The sequence below is a fragment of the Pezoporus flaviventris genome, unplaced genomic scaffold (genome assembly GCF_033815535.1).
Source record: "Pezoporus flaviventris isolate CSIRO_AGI_PZ_B2104156 unplaced genomic scaffold, CSIRO_AGI_Pfla_v1 ptg000045l, whole genome shotgun sequence".
NCBI lineage: Eukaryota > Metazoa > Chordata > Aves > Psittaciformes > Psittacidae > Pezoporus > Pezoporus flaviventris.
Window position 1 is genome coordinate 5,428,296 of NW_026892593.1, and position 24,599 is coordinate 5,452,894.

Genomic DNA, 24,599 nt, shown 5'->3' on the forward strand with positions numbered 1-24,599 from the left:
TTGAACTACCTTAAGATACTCTTCTACAAATTTCTTACAGGATAGCTCAGTCCTAATAGCTAACAGAGTGAATTTCTTTTCCAATGTAGATATTTCTAAATTTCTGTATTTTATATTTCTAGCTGATTCTGGAAATAATACAACAGGGTTTACAAACTGGCTCAAGAAGTAGATTGCATGAATTGTAAAACCATTATAAAATTGATGATTTTGAAAATTTTTAGTCATTCTTTTTATTTAAATCTTTATTTAAAATGCAGTAGTACATGCACTCTGCCTGTTTTAACTCTAGTGAGAGAGCTGTGTAACTAAGAGCAGAAAGTGATACCTGTATTGCTGCAAGGTCAGACCCCTGAACCATTTCTGTGAATGATCTGACACTGCAGTCCCCTTGGGGAAAAGGGATAGTTGGTATCTTGGTTTTGCGCAGCAGTCTAGAGAGAAAGTACACCATACATTGTGTTTGGTAACATATGTCTCTCTAATCTGTCTAGGTATTCACACTCCACTCATCACCATGCACATGACTGCTTAGCAACAGTTGCATAAAGTAATGGAAAAATTATATAAACAGGTTTGATGATTGGTACTTTGTTCCCTTTTCCTTTCATATATGTCAGAACCTTGTAGCAGGTGTGTATTTATTTTATTACCTGGTGATTTATTTTTCTCACTTCTTCAAAATGTTGCCAAAACCACTCCCATGAGCTATTAGCAACAGAAACCAGCACTTCCCTAAAAAAGATTCAGCCCTACAACATTTGAGTAGGAGTAGACTTTCTGAAAATGAGCAAAGACATCTGAGGGACTATGCATTTTGATAAACACTTTCATACAGTTTTTGGTAAAGCTAAGCAAAAAACATAAGCTGCTATAGTTAAATCTGAATGATTGGTGTGTATGCTTGATAGCTGGAGGAAATTTTCATCCCCTCTGAACTAGTTATTGGAAAATATGTACAACACAGAGATAAGGGTTTAAAGTATAATACTTCATCATTACATTCTTTATGATGAGAATTTCTAAAGTTGATGATCGAGTGTTAAAGCTGTTAATATTAGAAACTTGGCAGTATGTGACTCAGTTCCATGAGGCCACCCTTGATGATATGTGTGCATATGTGGATGCCTGTCTTCTAGGTAATTTTTAGGAGGGCTTATTTTTCATGCATTTTATCAGTGTTAATTCATATGTTATCTACAGTTTCATTAAGCTTTTGAGAGACCATTTAAAATCAGTCTTGGAGCCAGGTATATTTTTTTACTGAAATACTTGCTAAAAGTTGCACATTCAGATAGTGTGAAGCTATGTATATTGATGCAGGATTTGTTTCCTTGCCAGAAGCTCTTTTGGATGAAAGCAGAGTGAGTTCTAAAGAATATTTGATTGGTTCTGACTGTTTCTGAAGCAACATGTCTGCATCAAAGTTGATTTAATCCTAAACCCAATCTGAAAATACTTGATTTTTGGTTTTGGAATTTTTTTCCTCATCATCTGTCACTGTGTTTCCCTGCACATTCAATAAAAGATGGAGATTTTTCTTAGCCCTCCTTTTGATGCTAATGCATTCGTAGGAACATTTTTTTTATTGTCCTTTAAGGCAGTGGCCAGTTTAAGTTCTAGCTGGGCTCTTCTTATTTTCTCCCTGCATAACCTCATGACATCTTTGTATTCTTCCTGAGTTGCCTGCCCCTTCTTCCAAAGGTCATAAACTCTCGTTTTTCCCCTGAGTTCTGATAAAAGCTGTGCTTGTCTTCCAGCACATGGGGATGGGCTGCTCCTGCACCTTTAAGATTTCTTTCTTGAAGAGTGTCCAGCCTTCCTGGGCTCCTTTGCCCTTCAGGACTGACTCCTAAGGGACTCTGTCAACCAGGCTTCTAAAGAGGCCAAAGTCTGCCCTCTGGAAGTCCAAGATAGCAGTTCTGCTGCCCCCCTTTCTTCGTTCTGTATTAATCAAAATCTCTATCATTTCATGATTGCTATGCCCAAGACAGCCCCAACCATCACGTCACACGCAAGGTCTTCTCTGTTCCCAAACATACAGGGCTACCCCACTGCCTCTCCTTCCTTGCCTGTCCCTTCTGTAGAGTTTATCATGATCCATTGCAGCACTCCGGTTGTGAGAGTCATCCGTCTATGTTTCCATGCTAAATAATAATTTTCCTGCTGCGTCTTTGCTGCCTCATGGATCTCCATCCCCTACCTCCACTGAGATGACAGACTGAAGAACCTTGCTAGCACACTCTCAAATATTGGCATGCTACCCCTGAGCTTATCTCTGGTGTGCCTAATTTTATCTCTTTCCCCTTCAAAACTAGTTTAAAGTTCTTTCAGTCAGCCCTGGTAACTCCTCCACAAAGATCCTTTTTCCCCTTTGAGACAGGTGTACCTGTCTGTTGCTAGCATTCCTGGTGTTGTATAAACTGACCTATGATTGAAACCCCCAAAATTCTACTGGTGACACTGGGTTTGGAGCCAGGTATTGATCTGTTGGATCTTCCTGTTTCATCCCTCATTGTTCCCTGTAACTTGAAGGGTGGTGGAGAATGCTGCTTGTGCTCCCTTACCCAGTCATCTCAAGGCCCTGAAGCCTTTCTTGATTGCCCTCAGACTTCTTGTTGCAACTTCTTTGCTTCCTACCTGAAAAATTGATAATAATCTGAGGGCTATACCAGGGTAGGAATCTTTCTGTTCTCATCTTTAACCCAGGCTCCAGGGATACAGCAGACTTCCCCAAGAAGTGTGTCTTTTCTGCATATTGGGCCTTCTTTTCCCTTCAGAAGGGACAAGGACCAGTCTTTTTTTTTTCTTTATGGAAGCAGTCTTAATGTAGGGTGTAGGCTGACTTAACCTCAGCGACATCTCCATGCCAGATGAACCATCATCCTCGTCATTGTTCACTTCCATTTGCAAAGTCTCAAACCTATTGTGCACAGGCACTTGGGAAGTTGGGTCAGTCACAGAGATGTGCCTGCTGTACCAGGCAGGGACCTGTCACCATTGCCCCCTGCCCCTTAAGTCTCTGTGTTCAGCCAGGTGGAGAGAGAACAGGGCAGCTGAGTATGTTGTGGTGGGTGCAGAACCTGAGGCCATGGCTTTCTTCCTGGTGGATCCCATTGCTCCCTGGTCAAGTTGGCAGGACCCCAGTGCCCTTCCTGCCATGCCACACCTAGTAACTAAAGAGAATTTAAGCACTCAGAAAAGAATTACTTTTCTTCAGTTATTATTATTAGCTTGTATAGGGAAAGGAATATATAATTTAAAATACAATTCATATAATTAAGATGACTATAATTCTTGTGTTGATTCCACAAGTTTTGGTTATATTTACAGTAAAAATAATAGAAATGACTCTGTTAAATCATTGTTGATTACGTCACAGTAAAGGAGGCTATTGATCAAATTGAAATATCCCCTGTGGTTTACAGTCTAGACTCTGCTGTGCTGTAGTAGTGTGTAAGAACCAGCATGAACTGGAAATGACACATAAACCAAAATAACATTACCATCACTGTGGATACAGACATGCCACAAAATCTAAGCCTTTTAATACCAGTAAAAGCAGCTTTGAAACTGTATGCCCTGTGTAAACCTAGATTGGGAAGATATTCAGGGTTAAATATATAAATAAAGCAAAACAAAGTAGAAAAAAAGATAAGGACTTAAATTTGATGATCAGCAGTTATGATCATAAGTTGTAAAGAAATGAGTTTAAAGAAAGCCAACAAAACACAACGCACTTTTTTTTTTTTTTTTTTAACTTTCTCAAAGTATTAACGTAGATATCGACTTGTAACTGTGCTGCAGGGAAGCTAGAGATGTTCTATAAAAGAAGACGGAGCTCAGTCTGGGTTCAAACAGATCAGAGAACAGATTCAAACTGGCCTTGTTTAGCTGTCCTTTAAAAATAATCAAAGTTTGAAATATTTCTGTGTGAAATATTTGTTTTGGTCCACACAGTACTTGAGGTGTTCCAGTGTTACCAACACTGCAATTTATATGGAAATGGGGATTCTTCACAATTTTTGTGATACAGTGAAGTTAATAAAGTTCCTAAATTTCCATGTGGAAATGCCCATTTCCCACATGGGCATTGGGAAAATTGCCAAGATTCTCAAATAGAAGGGCTATGGCAGTACAGAATATTATCTGTGGAATATTCTTAACCACATGCCCACACTGTTTCTTTCTCAGAAGGCTGTGTGCCTTCGTTTCTGCTTTACTCTTAGGATTAGATGTATTAATAATACTGATGCCCTGTGGATTTTTCTTTCTGTTTTCATGAAAGGGGCAGATAGTACAAAACAGCAAACCCCTATGTATGGGAAATGGTTTCTCAATATTTTAATTAGGCAATATTCTACAATATGTTGGAGTGTTTTCTCATTAACCCAGGAAACCGTTCTGTCCAGTTTTTAACACAAGTAAATAATAAATTGATCTGCATAGCTAAAGATGTCAACTGCAGTGAGCCATCTGCGCCACTATTGCTGTTGCTCAGCAACTGTAATTTACTACTATGTTGGGCCATGTGATGTGGAGATGCTGTTTGCTGGGTAATCACTGGGCAGGAAACATGGCCCAGCCCTTCTCTGACCAGACAGCATAATCCATGTTCAAATCCTAGTGATATTAACTCAGATGCGCTCTATGCAGCACAGAGGAGCTTTGTTAACCTTTTCTTTGCTGCTCTCTTGATTTGCAGTGACGTTTTTTGTTAATCATTCATGTGATTGTAGTATATTAAATCCTGATGCAGTTAATGAAAACAGTTGGCATTTGTTGCAGTGATGCGTGATGCAGTGTACTGAGCTGTGTTTAAATCTTTTTCCTTGTCCTGTGCATGAGGCAGCTTAAACACATATTTGGCTGTAAAAAACTAACTTTTAGATATTCTGAAATAGTAGTGTTCAAGATAAAAAATATTCAAAACATTATGTTTATATTTTGCTTTATGATTTATAATCATATGAACTATAAAATAACAGTTCCCCAAACACTCATAGTTCATATGCAAATTATAGCTTTTTATGTTAGTAATTTAAACAGAACATTGGAGCATGTTTTAAGATAGTGGTAACTGCATAACATAATTCATCCAGTAATGTTCTTTAGTAGTTTTAAAATAGCAAAGTAACATTTAAAAGCAGTCTTTTGAAATGGCTATTTAAAAAGTTTGCTCAAACATTGGTTTACTACCAAGCTACAGTGCTTGTAACCATTGCTAATGGTTTGTGGTATGGATACCTGGGGACCATGCTGCTGGCTAGAATCTACAACATTTTCATGAGCATTTTGTGTCAGTGTTCCCTGATAAACTCCCCGGTTGCCTTTTACATTTGATAGTTGAAAGGAAGGTAAACATTTATTTTGTAATGATGATCTGTTTGTCTCTAATGAACGTCAGTTGCATACTATGTACAATAGTTAAACATTTGCTTCAGTGTAATTACTTTGAATAGTTGAGATCTTACTCAGGGAAGGATGGTGTAGAAGGAAAACTTTGTCTCACTATTGCCCAGGCTTGTTTAGAAGACCTTTTCAGTTGTATGTCGACATACTAATTGAGTTTGTCCCATCATAGTTGTTCTTTTTTGTTCATAACTGGATTTTCTGATCTAATTTCTGGACTTTTGCATCCTATGCCCTCACACTTGTCTCTGCCACCCTACAGCTGCATAAAATCATGAGCTCAAGTGCTTCATTTTTCAAGTTTCTCTCATTATCTTGGCAGGAGTGTCTGCTAAAAGCCAATTCTGGATTCCTCACTCCTCTCTGAAATTGTCAGGAGCTAAATAAGCGGATGTGTTTTCAGACTAGAGACCAATTTTGCCAATAAAACTTTGGGGCAGCTCTGAGCAATGTCAGTTAAGTCCATTTACAAATCTATGGCAATGTAAAGGCTCTATAACTCTTTACATTTCTGTGGTAATGTAAAGGGATGTGAATATTTTATGCATATCTTAAAGTTCCTTTTTATAGCACCAAATCACTGGTCTCAAAGAGAATGGGACTCTGCCTTAGAATGCAGCTCTGTTCTGCAAAAGAACTGTTAAAATGGCTTCTAAGAGCTACTTTCATATTGTGTGCCAGTAATTTTTATGTGAAATATGTTCAATCTGCAAGTCAAAATTTCTTTCTCATGTACATCTGGAGTCACAGAATCAAGCTGGATTTTCTTCCTCCCCTACATCCTCTGCAGGAATAGAAATTGAGCATGCCAGTCAATGCACTCACTCGCTGATAGTTTTCCTATTGCTTTTTGTGGGTTTGTTTGTTTTCTTGGGAAAGGAATAGGCTTCAGATTTCCCTCAATTGCGTTGGCTTTGTTTGAGATAAAAGAACTGAAGCGTAGCTTTTGTTTAGTTTTGGAGTCAGCTGTCAGATATGAATGCGTAAAACAAGGTGACTTATGGGACATGGTGCTATCATTTTCTTCAATAATTTTCTCCATGGATGTTCTTACTAAACAGTGTGAAAAAATTCATTTGGTGCTCCCAACTCGCAGCGTCTTTATGAAGCTTTTTAAAGATGTTGTGGTTGATGAATATGTAAAATATATTCTGATACTTGTTTGTTGTTATGAGGGCATACAGTTTCTACATCAGTGAGTTAGGAAGCAAGATAGCACTTTCTCTCTTCAGTAGTTGAAATCTGAACAAAGATGTTTCATGAAATCTGTCAAATTCACAGTCCTAGTCATGGCACTTAACAGCATGGGTCTCAGAATGAAGAAAATCACATATGGATTTCTTCTAGAAATAAGACCCAGCTCCCACCCCTATCTACCAGTGTAAAAATAGTCAGCTTGGGATCTTCAACATCAAAGAAGAATCTCCTTTACAAGTAGATGGGAACTGCAAAAGCTCACGTTGCCCTGGAAAATTTTGCCTGTTTGTCTGTTGCAGTTGAAGTTTGAGCAGCTGCTGTACTTGCCACTGGGGTAGCTGCGCAGTTCATTGCAGCCAAAGCTTGAGTAGCGACTGTCGCTTTGCCCTCAAATCCGCCGATATTCTTTTCCTTTTGAAGGTGCTGGATAGTGTTGAACAAGGCCCTGTAAGCATAGGCCAAGCCCCAGCACGTTGCCGTGATTTGTCCATCTCTGGTATGGCCAGAATGACCACACACCTCATTTAAGTGTTTTACTAATTCTTCTGGATTTTGCAGTTGTTCGGTAGTGAAATTCCAAAATACTGGAGGGGCCCACTGACCTAGATACTTGCCCATACTATCCCACACACCCTGCCACTCATGGCTGTCCAGCCTCTGGGAAAATCTCTCGGTCCTCCTACATCGTCGTTTGACCCCAGACAAGACCCAAACCTGAATCTGCTTAACTCTTGAAATCAGTAGTGGGCAAAACACACTCTGTATGCGTGTTAGCATGGTGATTCCCATCACCATCAGTAAACAAGTCTCAACAGCATTAAAAGGCCATTCAAAAAATTCAAAACTCTCAAATGTAAATGGTCTGGGGGGACGACTAGGAGGGTAAAAGGATGTCTCCTTCACAGGTTGAGCACCTGAGAAGGAGAAAAAAGATGTGTAATTGCTAAGCACCTCCATCATATACCTCCCAAAGTATAAAGGTGGTGACCACACTGGGAACATAAACCAGATCAGTTTCATGATCAATAATTCTATTGTATTACAAGTCATTACCATAAAGTACAATGGGATAAAAACCTTAGCCCGAGCCCCACACTTGAAAAACACTAATACAGCCAATACCGGATGGACGTAAGATATGGTATACTGAAACTGTGAGATCAAGAGGAAAAACCTTGAGAGCCAATAAATCAGCATTGTGACGAGTGACTATCAATCCAGTCAGATCTGTTCTTATCTCAACCCCTCGTGCCCCACGTTGGGCGCCAAAAAGAACTGTCGTGGTTTAAACCCAGTCAGGTAACTTGTTCACTCACTCCCAGTGAGTGGTGCCGAGCTGACAACAATCAAGGTCCGTGTCCGTCGCCCCCCCCCCCGCCCTGCACCGGGGCTCTCCCCTTCCCCGCTCCCGGAGGAACGGGGAGGAGGATCGAGAGAGTGCAACTCCTACGGGATGAGACAAGAACAGTCCAGCAACAAATCACCACCGCTACTATCAGCTAAAACAATGATAAGGGAAAATAACAAGGAAAGAGAATACGATACCACTGGCCAAGAAAACGAGTTCCACCCGGAAGCTCCTGTCCTTCCGGGTAACTCCCAGTTACCCCCCACCCCGGGCATGACGTGCTGTGGTATGGAATACCTCCCCGGCTAGCCCGGGTCAGGCGCCCCGTCTCTGCTTCCTCACAGCTTCCCCTCCTCCCTGGCAGAGCATGAGCCTCACAGAGTCCTTGGTCAGGGTAAACATCACTTAGCAACAACCGACAACATCGGCTTCACCAACACTGTTCTCGAACTAGAAGTCAAAACACAGCACTGCACCAGTTAACACAAAGGAAAAAAAAACATGACTGCTACTGCTGAACCCAGGACATTATTCTAGGTAGAGATATGAGAAATCTGGAGAAAGAAAGTAAAAAGTCATAGAACTGCTATCATGAAAGACTTTTAAGAATAGGCAAGCATTGGTATTTTAGGTATCTATAACAGCAGTATGTTTTACTTCATCTGTAATAATGTGTAAGATCATCTGTATTTAACAGAAGCTTGCTCCTGTTAAATTTAATGGAAAATCTCTGCAATTGCAGTAGAACAAACAAGCCGGTCTTTGATGCAGAACTGCGTCATGTAGTGCGCTTCATTCTGAACTCCTAAAGTTTCAATCACAGAACTACAGTTTATGCAGAATTGTATTTATTTGAAGGTGATGTATGTAAGCTATAAAGACTTGAGGGTTTTAGCACTTATTCCTCCCACTAACATGCACGGGAAGAGTTTTATGTCTATACCAGAAAGATTTAAAAAATAATACAGTGAAGTAAAACTTCATTTTCCATTTTGAATTTTAGCTGGAGGAGGAGCAAATTCATTTTTAGTTTTAAAGGCTCCAGTTTAATACTGAATATGTGTATATGTTTATATGTAAGTTAATTCTTTTTAAGGTAAGGAAAAAGTAACAGTTGAGAGTTAAAGTTTTGTCTTCTGCACAAGATTATGTTGAACACTGTAGTATAGAATCAACTTTTCTTTGGCATACAGGTAGGTAGTAGAGTCAGACTGTAGCAGCTGCATGTGGAAGACAAGCCTAAATGTTCATAAATGCAATCAGAATCTGGACATCTTAAACATAAGAATTATTCAGACTACTTACTTCATAGTCCCACCCAATCCTAGAGCTACTTTTTTTGGAGCATTAAGAGTGTCATAATAACTTAAAGTAAGATTTTCTGGAAGCTGAGTAATAGCAGGTATACACATCTAACTGTGATGGTTTCATCTGGTTATCTAACTTTAGAGTACAGGACTTTGATTTAAAAAAAAGAAAAAGAAGCAAGTGGAAAAGAAGCAGGAGCAGTGAATCACAGTGAAAAGTGCATCGTCCAAAGCTCTGTTAAAGCTCTATTGCTAGTGGGAAAAGACATTCCTCACTTAGGCCTATTAAGAAGCTCTTCACAGGATCTTTCTCCACCCTAGCAGGGAGCCTGCCTCCCTAATATAAGAAATCTTAGTTACTTTGCCAAAGCCAGGCAGCTGAGTTGGGTGTTCAGAGTATGTGGCTTAAGTCTGTTTTTTGATTAAACTTAAAACTTCTAGAAAACCCTTAAGAATTCACCCAGAAATGGTGTTAATATGTATCTAATTAAATTAGATTACTAATATCTATAGCCAGGTGTTTTCAAGGCCAGGTTGGATGAAGCCCTGGGTGACATGGTTTAGTATGAGGTGTCCCTGCCCATGGCAGGGGGGATGGAACTAGATGATCTTAAGGTCCTTTCCTACCCTAACTATTCTATAAGTCTATGGTTCTATAATTAAGATGTACTTATTGTAAGTAATTGTCCCTTGTACAGAAGGCTTATAGGGGTACAGATTGGCAATCAAACAAAACAGGCCTTAATTAAAAATCTAAACTTTGCTCAGGTCCTGTGTTCACTTGTGAACTTAATTCCTTTCATAATTCAGAGTTTAAACACATCTTCAAGTTTTGTTTCAGTTGATTTCAGTTTTTTATCATTTGCTATATGGGCTGCAAGTAGATTGGAGAATTGTTTAAACAATCTGAAGAAATTACGCTGAAAATGGGAGCTAAAAGCGGCATTATTATGAATTGTAACTTGATTACTGTGAACTTACAGCTGGGTCCAAAATTGAGCATCTCTTTGGGAAGCTGTTAGCAATAGCGAGCTCATACTCTAGAATGTGTATATACCATGTTTATTAGAATAACTGGAATAACTGTGTAAGGAGCTGCATCTCTTAATTTTTTGCTGCTAGAAGGCCAGCTGGCAAAGCACATCAAGATTATGAATTCATTGCCCCAGTCTGTGACCTCAGAGTTCTTTTCTTGCAGTGAGCTTTGATATTACACAGACAAAATCTTTATTTGCATGTAGTATCTACTTGCAGGTGTAGGGCCATGGGGCTCCGTGCCACATTGAATGGCATTTTTGCTGCCTATAAGGTTCCTGCTAGCAATAGAAATGTGGAGAATAGCATGTGATTCTTCCTGACCACATGTTGCTTTGACCTATTTGATCCCTCCTCAGACTCTGAAGCTTTACAAAAGCAAAGGTAGGGATGACTGCTTAGGATTATTGTTTTCTTATATCTTATTAGAAAATATATTTTCTCTCTCTTGTAATACTTCTTGGGAAGGAGAAAAAAATGTTTTAAAGTTGTGAGATACTAAAATTGATGAGAAACATAGGAAACTACATTACCTGTCCCTTCCTGAAAAGAGGGGTCCATTGTGTACAGGTGTACAGTAATTAACTTGGGATCATCTTTTAATAATAAAGGAAAATGTTGGGAAACTTGATTATGGCTCACCATCAGGGCTTAGGCAAAGCTCCTCACTGATTCCAAATGAAGACTTGCCTTCTGAAATGGGTGGTAAAGTATCAGTCTGTGTAATGTATGATGTCCATTAACACACTTCTGTGTCCAATTCATTGGATGCGTGTTTACTGCCAATACTTTGCTCTGTAATTTAAACCATTATCAAAACCGTAGGCTGTATGAAGAGCTTGATAGATGTATTCTTAAAGGTATTTATGCATTTACTGTGTTTTAATTCTGATTATTGTTTTCTGTCAGCAGTCTTGATATGGCAAACTGTTTCAGCAGTATTTGTCTTTATTCTGGCAAATCATTGCTGTATATGAATCACTTCTGGGTCCCATGAAATTCCAGCGCATGTTTTCATTCTGCTGGGTTTTTAATCCTCCAGTATTCAGCTGTGTGTAAATTGACTGTGAAGTCATTAGAAGCATGGGTTCAGTGGTAGCTTGAATCACAGGAATGTGGAGAAGAATGGAAAGATCCTTTGGGCATGGTAACCACAAAACAGTATCGGTTGTAATATTTCTCCCTTTTTGAATGCGGGTCTGCAAGATTGCATCAAGCCATTGCAGCCACTAGAATAGTCTATTATTATGTTGATTTTATTAACTCTGTCTTATTAATAATACCTTTAATTTTTAATTTTGTTTTTCTGCAGATTAGTGAATGGCTCTGTTTAAACTGCCAGATGCAAAGAGCATTAGGTGGTGACCTAGCACCAGGTCATGGTCCCAGGCCACAGCCACCTCCACCCAAACAGAAGACACCCATTCCATCTTCACCAGCTAAACCATCTCCCCAGCCACAGCCAGCCCAAAATAGAGATGCTTCTCCAAAACCTGATCCTTCTCAGTTGGCAGAATCGAAGAAACCCCTGCCACAGAAAAAGCAACCCTCCTTGGCTGGGTCTCCCCCTGTAAAATCAAAACAGCCCTGTGCCGAGCCAACTGAGACCTCCCAGCAAATAGATCTTACTCCAAAGTCTGATCAGGCCAAGCCACCACAGGCTGAAGATAAGCAAAAACAACCCAGTATACAGAAGCCCACAGCAGACACTGTGCCTACCTCTGCAGCACCAGGAACGAAACAGGATTCAGCAGGTCCCAGACCTCCACCAGCTCAACAGAAAATGATAGATTCCCCAAAGCCAGAGCTTGCCAAGCTGCCACAGGACACACAGCCAGCTGTGGACAAAACAGATTCCAAACCTCTTCCACAAGTGTCTCGGCAGAAGTCAGATCCCAAGCTTGCATCTCAGCCTGGGGCTAGACCAGATGCTAAAACTCAAAAGCCTGCTGAGCCAACACAAGAAAAGGATGATCCTAAGAAGTTACAAACAAAACCATCCCCAAAGCCTGATACCAAACCATCTCCCAAGGGACCACAGGCAGGGGCGGGTCCCAAGCCAGTGCCAGCCCAGCCGGCACCTCAACCTCAGCCGCCTCAGAAAATTCCAGAGCAGCCAAGGCGTTTCAGCCTTAATCTGGGAGGCATCACTGATGCCCCTAAGCCTCAGCCTACAACACCACAAGAAACAGTTACTGGGAAACTCTTTGGATTTGGAGCTTCCATCTTTAGCCAGGCCTCAAATTTAATCTCCACAGCTGGTCAGCCGGGGTCTCAGACATCAGCCCCCCTTGCACCTGGTCCTTCAGTGAAACAGCCTCAGCCTCTGTCACAGCCTCTAGCCTCTCAGGCAGCCCCTAAAGAGGCTGGTCAGGCTCAGCCTCTTCCAAAAGCTGTTCCTCTGAAGAAAGAAGCCAAGCCTCCTATGACTGAAAAACCAGAGCCATCAAAAGCGGATGGTGTTTTAGCAGCGAAAGGGTCTGATTTAGAAAAGAAACCTGGTTTGGCTAAAGATAGCAAGCCTCAGGCTGCTGAAGTGAAGAAACCTGCTGGACTGTCAGAACTGGAGAAAGCCAGCCAGCCTAAAGAGTCTTGTCCCCTTTGTAAAACTGGACTAAATATTGGTTCTAAGGATCCCCCCAACTTTAATACATGTACAGAGTGCAAGAAAGTTGTCTGCAATCTCTGTGGATTTAACCCGATGCCGCATATAGCAGAGGTAAGGTGATGATGGAGTCTGTATTTACCCTATGTTCCTACTCGCAGGCTCCCTGTGCTGTGAAGATCAATCTGTAGCTGATTTTTAGCTACTGAATTTGAAATATTGGAGGATTTGAATGTTTCATCATCTGAGGGCTTTAAATATCTCTGTTGAATGAAACTTGGTCAGTAGTTAGAAACTACATCAAATGAACTTTCTTCAGGTTAAGGGAGTCTGGTATAGGTGGTTGCTAGCTTTTTGAGGCAAAAGCAGGTAATTGTAGTTATGAACTGTTTTGCAATTGGTGCTACAGCAGACTACTGTACTTTCAGTCTCCCATGGGATAAGGTTCTTTTTCATGTGCTTCAGTATTATATGTTAATGTGTGCTTCTAATCAATGCCCTCAATTCAGACAATTATTGAATGAAGGAAGGTGTTAATGCTTAATTATTTAATTATTCCTATTCTCTCCGTTAAATATATCCCTAATTTATTCCATTAATCTCATTCTGGCTCTGGAGTTGTTGCACATGCTGATGTACCCATTAGGAAGCTTGAATTTCACCACACAATACCTGTGTGGTGAAATATGTAATTTTTTGGTGCGAATAATGTAACGTTCAAAAAGACATTTCATTCATTATGGAGTATGAGTTTGAAAATGCCTTTTCCATGATTGTCCAAGACAGATCCAGTAAGGCCAACTTATGTTTAAAGAATTAAGCAACTTGCTTTTAACAGTTTCCTCACATTCCGCGTTTTTACCCTCCCTTTCTTTCTTGTACTTTTTTTTTGCCAAGAGGATGGGAAACTTTATGCTAGATTAACAGAGGCGCATCCTACTTGCCCTGTCAGTTTGGCAAGTTCAACTCAGCAGAAGCAGACCACCTAAAAATAATCGTGAGTAATTTAAATGTGTAGGTTGGTCCGTGCAGCGCATGAGGAAAGAGGCTGTCAAAGTCGTGTCTTTGAAATCTGAAAGAATAGATTAGAAATGGTTCATAGGGTTAAAGTTTATCACGTCTCTGCCTTAAGAACAGACATTTGGAGAAATACCAAGATGCAGGGAAAATACTGCTTATGTTATCTGCATATGCTTTATTTGTGGATTATTTTCTGGAATATGCTGTCATTTGAAAGCCATTTGTCCTACAATAACAAGCACATTTTATCTAATTTAGGAATATGTAGTCAATTGTCTTTGTGGTCATTTAGGTTAGAGAGAAAAGTCTGAAAATATGGGAAGATTGATCAGTGATTAAAAACCAGGATTCAGTTGACTTTTAATGTTGCTTATGCACTGAATTACATCAGTTGCACACACGTTCTTTCATCACTGTCCAGCCTCCTGCCCCATACACACACATATGTATACACATACATGCATGCACATAGACACAAATATGAAAAATGCGTATGACTTTCTCCAGAGGCACTCTAGTATGCAAACACAGAATACCATGGAAACGAGATGTGTTATTTCAGGTTAAATACTGTGCTAAAATGATAACTACGCAAGTCCTGGTACCTGAATTGACTTCTGAGTTTACTTAGGTGTGATGGTGTGGGACTGCCTTGTAGTGTGCAATACTCTGTATTTCTTCTGTTTAAGATGAGAAGTCAGGAAACCTGTTTCTCTTTTCCCATCACTGTAGTCTGTCTTCCTCATGCCTTTCTTTGCCTTGTTTTTGGATCCTTTTTGCATTTTCTTCTTCCTTATGCTACACATTTTCACCTCTGTCCACAGTTACCGTCTTACCTTTTTCCTATCATTTTTGCTAAAAATTGGCAAACTGCATTTCCTTCACAACAGGAGGTGGTTTGCTTGGCTTCAGGTTTGAGGACAACTTGACTTTCCTTTTCATGACGATGAGAGACAGAAGAGGGAGCTCATCCTCTCCTGTCCCAAATGAGCTGTGTAATTAACCTCAGACAGCAACTGGTCCCTGCACAGAGACCCTTGTATACACTGTGTATAGTATACAGCTGTTACTGATAATGACAAATAGTTTATGCTCACTAATGTACTCTTTTTCTCCACCAAAATTTTCTAACCTGTTGAGTACAGTCTTGGAGGTTGTATTTACTTGCCTCCATTTTTGGGGAGGGTTAGGAAGGAGAAATAGAAATGCTTTTAAAAAGTTGTGTTTCCTGTGGATTTCTACCTAATTATGTCATTCTATATTCAGTATTCAAAGAAAACAATAATTCCAAAAGGCTACATTTCATGTTGGCCCCAGAAAGTGTTATGTGTGAACAAATGTAACAGGTATTTTATAGTTTTGCTTAGGGGGTGCAGCTATATCACAGTGATTATAAGAGTTGCTTATGTATTATCTATACGTTGCCTCAGCAATGGCTGAAAATAAGTTGAGTTTTATTGACTGAGTGATGGTTGAAACCTACCAACGAAGCTTGCATTGGGCTATATGGTAAGAATCAGTCCTGTGGAGCAGGGAAACCAGCATTACACTAACAAACATAAAGGAGCATTTAAACTCCATGGACACTTCTACCTGAATGTCTTCCAGCAGGGAATGTCTTCCAGACATCATGCTGCTGTACTGCACACACAGCTGAGTACTTTTAAGGGAAGAAAGAACAGTTGTTTGTTCTTGCCTGTCTGTGACAGAAATAACTCTCAAGAAAAAGTCTTTAAACTGCTGCAAAGAGTCAGTCCTCTAAGAACCCCTCTGCTGCAGGAAATAAGATACCTAAGCTTTTACCTAGTCTAAATCAGCAACATGCTATTTACTTCAATTAAATTATTCTGATTTGAGAATTAGGCTAGAATACTTTTTCCAAAAATGTGCTGATTGTTCTATTTCTCCCTGATTTGTTGATCCAACAGTCAAACAGTTATTTACTTAAATAGTAATTTATCCATGAAGCAAACAACCACAAATGATTAAATAAATGACACTTGATAGATTTGAAAGACCCACAGGACTATGTGAGCCCTAGTGCATTAGCAGACTCTTTATTCTGCCATTTGCTCAATAGGGAGGATCAATGTTTACCAGCTCTGTAATTAGCTTTCCAGCTCAGGTAGTTGGAAGCAGCTCTATTTTTAGCAACAAAGCACAAGATCACAACTGCCAAAGCCAGAAATTAAGTGTGTGACAACGACCATTTTGTGCATTTAAAGCTCAGTGAAGCTGTTTGGAATACTGAACAGAAGCAGAGATGGTTGCTTATAATGTAATTAAGTATCTTGAGGCAGCAGGGTCAGGAATATAGAACCTGTGATGAATTAATGTAGTAGTAAAATAAAAAGATTTAAAAACTAACCTAAGGAAAACTAAGATACCCATATTTGTAGAATCTGTATGGGGAACGAGAAAGAATAACATCTTAGTGGAGTCACATGAACAGAAAGATCTCAAAATGTGTGTACATGCGAATGTGCTAATGTTTTAATGTAATAGAACTGCTAAAGGAACAACAGGAGCACTTTTTAGTGTACTGATAGCTATAAAATTATCTGGGAAGGTACTTGGAAGTAAAGAATGTTCCACTGTGTGAAATAAATTATTGGGTCTACAGAAAGGTGAGGATTGTTTTCACTGAAGAAGGACAGGGAGGACTGGGGAAGGACAGAAAAGACATCTCAGGCTTGCTAAGGATTTCTTGTTTGGAAAAGATGTAAGAGATGTGAACAGAATAGATGATATAAGCAATTTCACATAGGGAGTGATGTTTCTTAACATGTTTATTACAGAGAATATAGTCTGTCTGAAATTGTTTGACATGTGTGGATATGATAGCAGGAATCTATAAACAATTACCTCAATGGTGCCTGTCCAATCCATATTCTTATATCATGGATTTTTTTTTTTTTTATATAGGTGTATAACTCACCAGAAGAATTCAGATATTTTTCTGATGATTTTCCCACTGTTACTTATTAGACCAAACTAAATACTTCTCCACACACACTAGAGAGAGAGGGAAAAGCAAACAGATAAACTCATTTTGTAAGTAAGCACAGTGCTATCATTAAACTTGATAGGGTAAACAGGTTAAAAACAGTACCTTGTGCTTCCAGCAAGAACCTCTAGAAGTGACAATAAATAGTTAGCGTTTTGGAACTTATATAAGGCTCTCTGAAGCTGAAAGGAACTCTCTTGTCATGGCATGATGTCATATACCTGAATACATATTGAGTTCTTGCACCTCCTCCTAAAACCCCGTAGAAAGGGTACTGGCACAAGTGGGCCCCTGATGTGGATAGTTCTGACAGCTTCTGTTTGGTCAGTCTTTCACTGATAAATAATTGCAAATGAAGTGAGGCCTTCAGCAGGTGTGATCCTTCCTTCAGGTTTTAATAGTAGCCTTTAATTAACAAACCCCAAACAAACCTATCCAAAGTGGAATGTACCCTGCTATTGAAGGCCCAAATGTAGTTTGGACTTCATAAAGCAAGTGTGCAGGAACATTGTAAAGTAATGAACCACCTATGAATATCTAATGAAAGTCCCTAAAGTGGGGTACTGCATCATCTGAAGTGACACATATTGCCTCTCTTTAATTTCTTAACAACTCTGCAGTATGGTATTCCTCCTATTTGAGAAAGTTCAGGCCATTCTGCAGATTAGCAGGTTTAACTCTTATTTGGAGTTCCTATCTCCTCTGTTATGTTTGGTGATGAATAGTTTTGGAAACAGATGGTGTCTGGGAAACACACTGAAGAAGGATTTGCACTTAAGATACAAAAAGAAAAACAACCACTCTTTCCAGTTGCATAATTTATCTTCTCTGCCTTTTCCCTCTCCTGTTGTATTTAAAGCTCCTTTTAAAATTTTGATTGTAAGAAAGCGAATGCAGTTATTGTTTTATAACTGTAACCAAATAGTACAGAACATAATAGGCTAACACAATGTATTCACCAAAGTTTATGGAAACTTCATCCTTTAAATGATAAGTCTTTATAACTGAGAAAATGTTAAAACTACCACTAATAATTGTTTTGAAAGATGAAATCTGTCATTGAAAGACAGAGTGTATGTTAGGTGATAAAACCCCCACTGCATTTCCTGACTGTCAGAATTAAATTAACTCTAAATGAGGTATCCTACTTCTGTTTAATTCAATATCCATAATAGAAACAACATTTAAATGGGAAGATTTTTAACAGCAGAACAACTCACCTCTTCCATTTAATAGATGTAAAGCACATCTATTGTGTATATAGAGAATGGGAGGGCTAATATGGAATTACCCTTTGATGGATTGTTTAGTAAAAATTAAACACAATAAATATGTAAAAAAAATGTAGTGCCTGAAATCACCTTTGAAATAAGGACGAAGAGCTTAAGCTTCATCAACAGTTATGCTTCTGGTATTCATATTTGCAGAGGTATTTAAATGCTTAAAGACAGGGACTTGTCCATGATACTTGTAAGTATGTGTTAGGAGCTTCTGTCCTTCTCTGATGCCTCAGCTGAAGCTGTATTCCAGAACGCCCTACTTTGACCTGATGGTTCTCTAGAGGCCTGAATTTCTGTCTTCTGCACATGGCTTGGGCCATTCCTTTTGAGTAGTGTCTAGATTCTGTTTAAATCCCTTTAAAATCCAGATGCTGGATGAAGCTGCTTTTGGGATTTTGGCATGTCTTGCAAATAGTTCGCCTAGAGGCAGTACTGTTTGGCATTAGATATGTCAGGCTACTTTATTTAATAATAATAATAAAACAGCCTGTTCATGGTCAAGTACAGTGTGGTGGTATGTTGAGTTTATTTGTTCTCCAGTAATATTGTATGCAAAATATAGATCTGCAAATAGATGTGTGACTTTAGGACTCCCGTCCTCAGCTCAGGGGATGCTACAGCCAAGCTTCTTGTCTCCCTGTCTCCTCCAAGACCCCATGAGTTTGCACTTCGACTTGCAGCAGAGCGCCTGAAGCCAAGAGTAAGCCACTGCATCCAGATAAGTTAATTAATAGATGTCCTGTGATGATTTTGTTTGAATTCCCTGTCACTGTAGAGGGAAATGTAAGCATCCTTACTTTCTCACAAGTTTCTCTGAACAGATAGATGTCTTGCATTTTAGTAGGGCTGCTTGGTCCAAAGCAAGTTAGACACTAATACAGTTTCATGGTTTTGGCAGTCAGATTCTGATGGTTACTGATGGGATGTGATGATTGTGATACATTATTTGGAAGCAAGGCTTCTTAGATCTCCAGGGTTACTAGTCAAGGCATTAGCTACAAGACTGCATTCTTGGTTGTTTTTTTTCTCCTGTAATTATGACAATAAAATTAGGGATTCCTTCCCCCCAACCCAGGAATTAAATTGAAGTAATGAAAAAGATTAGTATCATTGCTCAAAGTGATAATGTGACCTTTGGAAGCACTATTATCATGATTAATTGTCTGCTGTTTGTTCTCTTTATTCTGGCCTTTAAAAGTCTGCAGATTACCTCTCAGACCGGAGAACTCCAAAGATGGATAAAAAAAAAGTTCCTGTCTAGCTGGCTATTTTCCTCATCCAGTTGGAATTCAAATGCAATTGTGTCTTTACCCTATGTAAATGTATTCCATCTCCAGATGTCTTTGAACCTTTGAAACATTAAATGTGTAGGTGAACGATTAACACAAAGCTTTCAGTACGGATTCGTGTGCGTGGTTTACTTTTTCCTGTGCCATTAGGAAAATCAGGCAGTTTATAGACTAGTGTATTAGAGAGGGTCAGGCTGGAGTCACAAATCTGAAACAGATAATCAGGAAAATTACTGACCTGGCTTTGAGCCAGGTGATTTTCTTCTCCGTTATTTCATTAGAAATTTGGCTGATATCCCATTATTAAGTGAGGAAGATGTCTTCTGAAAGCTAAGCTTATATTAATTGCATCCAATGTGTTTTTTTTTTTGTGAACTGTGTAATAATATTTTAAATAGACTGTATTTTGTTGAGTTAAGGAAATTTTATTTTGTCTTTTATGTTACAGAAGAATACATTTCTGTTCATTTTTTACTGAGAAACAGAAATGCTTAATTAGAGACTTTAAATATTGGTGTCAAACCTAGTAAATTTAAAGACCCAATGAGTCTGAAATATTCTGCCCCACTTCCAGATTTTGTTAAGCAAGCAGACAAAATCTAATAGATGGTAAGTGCCTCAATTTTCTTTTGGTGCCAGGCTGAGATACCTCAGTAAGACCTTATTTACTATCTGATCACAATAATGATGTGTGCAGACAGTGTCAAAAACTTCTGTGATCATAAAAATAAAAAAAATTGGTTCCTTCCAACCCAAACCAGCCTGTGATTCTATGATTTGCCTTTTATCAGAACCGTTATATTGGTTTGGAATGATAAATTCGCTATAGGGGGAGCTGCAAATGAAATTATGTTGTTTTTTTTTATTCCAGCCATTTGAAGAGCTGGTGCTCTTTCTAGGAGCAAATTCTACAATAGCATTTTTGAATGATCTCTGAGGATATTATATATCTTAGAATAGTTTTCACTGGATATTTGTTAATGCAATATTTGAATTACTAGGACAGGTAGATATTTAATTATTTAATAAAATTCTGGAAAGAGAATATACTGTGAATTTAAACACTTGCATGCATTTTATGTTCTTCTTTCTTGCACAATCAAACTGTTCATGGTGTTATGGCAGTTAATAGCTCCAATTGCTGCATATGTTTAAAAAAGTTCATGTCATGCTTTTGCTGACCAAAAGGCCAATGTTTCCACACCATGACAGTATGTTAGTAAAGAAACATCAAAATTTTGCATGAAACAGATCTAAAAATAGTTTGACGCTGCTTTGTGGTGATTTTAAATTTAATCGGATTGCACAAGTGTAATTGAAGGCATTTTGCAATTGATTGTAGCTGCTTGCATGGAGTGTGACCAGAAGTAAAAATAATTAATTAAACCTTGAAATATAAAGAAAGAGAAGAAATGAGTGAGATGGGGCAGTTTTCTGATTTCTGTTCCATATGCTACACAATAGTGCTTCTCTCCGAGTAATGGGAAGAAGGTGTCATTTAAAATGACAGTAGCCAGTAATTATTTTTACTATTTCTGAAATGCATATGGTTGAGTGGACCAGAATGAGAACAAACCTGGCTTTAGCTTTAATATTACTTATCTATTAAATTGATTTCTCCATCAGTTACTCTTCACAAAGAGTAAGGATTGAAGTTGAGGGGAACCTAAGTGCTTGTATAGTTGTGGAAAGGAGATTAGATTCATGCCAGTAAGCTGTTTGAGATGCTGTCTAGCTGCATTTGAAGTAGGAGGTCATAGACTGATGCTGAAGAGGGGGATTAGTGGCCTCTAAACTATTCTAACTGAATTTTGTACAGAATGCTGTTGAGTCAGGGAGGGGGAAATAATACAGTTTTGCAGTCACTGGAAAAAGACTTGTAAGCTACTGGGCTGTATCAGACTAGAACACTCACTCAGAAGAATGATAAGGTATATTAGTTTTCCATCTGTGTTTTGGAGGTTAATAAAATTACTTAGTGAGGTAATGTAGGCTTCTAAGGACAAGACTTGAAAGACCATATGGTGGTCTTCTGTGTTTAGTATTTCTATTTAGGTTCGGGTTTATTTATTTATTTGTTTTGCTTTTCCTTAGCAAACAACCTTTACATTGGAAATGGCCCAATTCTCAAGTACAGAGATTAGAAATTGAGCATAGAAATCCTGACCTTAAATATATAATTTTAATGAATGTAGCTACTTTTTTTTTTTTTGAGGAAATTTTGTGTCCTAGCAGTTAACTGGATAATTGGGTTAAAAACTGCGAATTTATAATCTTTCAAAATTTTTTTGAGATTTCTGAACATTTTTCTGACCCATCCATAAGGAGTATATTGGTGTAATTTTTTTTTTTGTTTTGTTTACTAATGACATTCTTGTAATTGCACACATTTGCAATGGCAGTCAATATGATGACCTGACTCTGATCCTCATCAGTTGTTGTCAATATGAATCTCTGATTTTTTTTGAAGTGCACTTTTATAGTTAATCTGAAGTTTTGTATCTTCTCATTTATAGAAGAATAGATAAAGATACATATTTCTTTTTAAATGCTGACAAACTCATGTCTACTGTCATGAAGATCCTAGTTAGTAACTATCTTTAGAGCATGACATTGAGTCCTTTACTGTCTGGAAAAGCTTTCATATATACCTGTTCCTATTCCCCATTCCAACACACCAACCCTTAAATTTCAATATTAATATTATTTTCCCACAGAAATTCAACTGGGATTTTCACTGAAACATTGAACTCTGATGTATCACATAAAAACCAACCTAAGCACACACCCTACTTCAGAGGCTCTCTTCTCATTTTTAGATTTAAAGTTGAGGGGAAAAAAGGGAATATTTGAAGTACTTGATATTCTTAAATATTTTTGTATTGAAATATGCACTGAATATTTTGTTTGATAAAAAGTCTATTTTACCCTGAAAATTGGCTAAACCAGTGAAGTTTCAACTTGCTGTACTTTTTGGGTAGTGTTTTTGGTGTCTCCTAATAGAATTGTTTTCCCCTTTTATAGTCAGAACTGGACATTGGATTCCATCACTATCTCTCAAAAAGTATTTGCATTTTGTGATGTTTAATTGTAGCTACACAAAGGCAAGAATTCTGAAGGAAGCAAAGGTTTGGCTTAGATTTTTTTAGAAAGAAATTATATTTTGAGTATACTTAAGGTGGCTCAGGGTTGATGTCATGGTCTGATATTTGCAAGATGTGAATGCATTGACTTTGGACTCATTACAGAACAAGTAAAACAGAGCTACTTCTTTTTCAGGCTTCTCTACGTACCCCTTTGTGCTGACCTACAATGTGCTTTTCTTTTGTCCTGAATCATGTCTGATCCAAGAGCACTTGTATTGTGCTGTGTAGTGATTTTCTTAAACTCGTGTGCCCAGTATAGCTGGGACTCTATTACACTGTTATCCCAGACCTCTAAACACAGAGTGCTACCATTTTAATTCTGTATCACCTATCAGCAGAAGGCTCTCCTGATCAAAACAGAATCTCTCATTTATTTTGGCATCCTTTAAAATATTTTAGCTGTGCTGCTTTTTCTCCAGACCTCTTAAGGATTGTGTCATCCTTGAAATAAAGAAATCCAGTCAGTGCTTTTTTTGTGAGGCCTAAAGCACAGTGTAGCTAAAGGAACTTTTTTTTGAATCCATAATGTGTTATAATTAGTTACAGTCTTAACTGAAGGCTTCAATAAAATTCATGCCCTTCCGTCCTCCTCCTTTCTTCTGTATCCTGTTGGTAATTGGAATCAAGAATAGTTCAGCTTTAACACATATCTATATGGTGAATTGGCTTGTTCCAAGTGTTCTTGGAACAATTGATCTAAGGCATGATGTACTTTCCTTGGTGATTTCCTTGGGCGCATTTGAGTTTACTCCTGATTGTCTTTCCAGGATGAAATGAAGATACATTTGATGATGTTACTGTCTTTAGTACCTGTATTGGTACTAAAGTCTCATTATACACACTGAGAAGACTTCTCTGAGCCTTCTTTTCTCCAAGTTTGTTTTATCTGGTTCCAGCTCTCTCAGTTTCTCATTGTATGAGTGATGCTTCTGTCTCTTAATCATCTTCATGACTCTGTACTTGACTTGCTACGGTATTTCCATGTCTCTGTTGTACTGGGGATGCCAGAACTGGGCACAGCACTCTCCCACTGGTACCAAGTGCAGGGAAATAATCACCCCCCTACACCTTCTATTTTAACTAATACAGCCCAGGATGCTTCAGGTATCCAAGTATGTCTTTTGCCTCATGCCACCCCTAAGTCTCTTACTATACTCAAGGGCACAGAACACGCTTTATGTCTTATTAGCACCATGCTGACAGCATGCAGTGAAGCACTTTGCTGTAAACACAATTCATAGAAACATAGAATTTTGGTTGGAAGAGACCTTAAACATCATCTGGTTCCAGCCCCCTGCCATGGGCAGGGACACCTTCCACTAGACAAGGTTGCTCAAAGCCTCATCCAACCTGGCTCGTAATTGTTAACTGATAAATGTTTTTGAAGGGGATGAGGTCCAAAGGAAATGCTGATCAGTTCACTTCAAGGGGTACTAACATTAAATTGGCCATTAGTCCACATAAGTGGACTTCATGAAAATGATGATTGTAGCCAAAGGTATAAAGTGCAAATTTCTGATTACTGTGATATCTCTACAAAAGTATGTCCTAGCAGATCTTATCCATGGCAGGTGTATATTGACCTCTCCAAGTTATATTAACAGTTTAGCAGTAAAAGGTATAGGTACTGTTTCGAAGGGAAAGAAAGTTTAGAACAGAATCCAAGCAAAAATTTCACAGCATGTTCCAAGAATTGAATTTTGCACCTGATCTTTATGTCTGGAATACTTATAATCAAATCAGTTCAGCTAAACACTGCTTTCTACTTTCTCCTCCTCCTAAATCAGCCTCCTCTTCATACATGCTGAAAGAGTGCATGCTGAAAGAGTTACCTGTACTATTCTCTTTTATTTACTTTGTGGGGCTTCTTCCTCTTGTCATCTTTTACATAAAGATTTTCATTATTTTAAGTGTCTCTTTTTGCTCAAGTGGGAGAGAAAAAAAGATAATGCA

The 24,599-nt window shown here is 38.6% G+C and overlaps 1 protein-coding gene across 8 annotated transcripts in view; it reads left to right on the plus strand.

Annotated features, from left to right (window-relative positions):
• PCLO (piccolo presynaptic cytomatrix protein) overlaps positions 1-24,599 on the plus strand; it is a 354,829-nt gene that overhangs the window by 12,407 nt on the left and 317,823 nt on the right. For all 8 annotated transcript variants that reach the window (XM_061467286.1, XM_061467287.1, XM_061467291.1 and 5 more), the window contains exon 3: positions 11,612-13,018. In XM_061467286.1, coding sequence (XP_061323270.1) covers positions 11,612-13,018 — 1,407 coding nt within the window. The remainder of the gene's footprint in view (positions 1-11,611; positions 13,019-24,599) is intronic.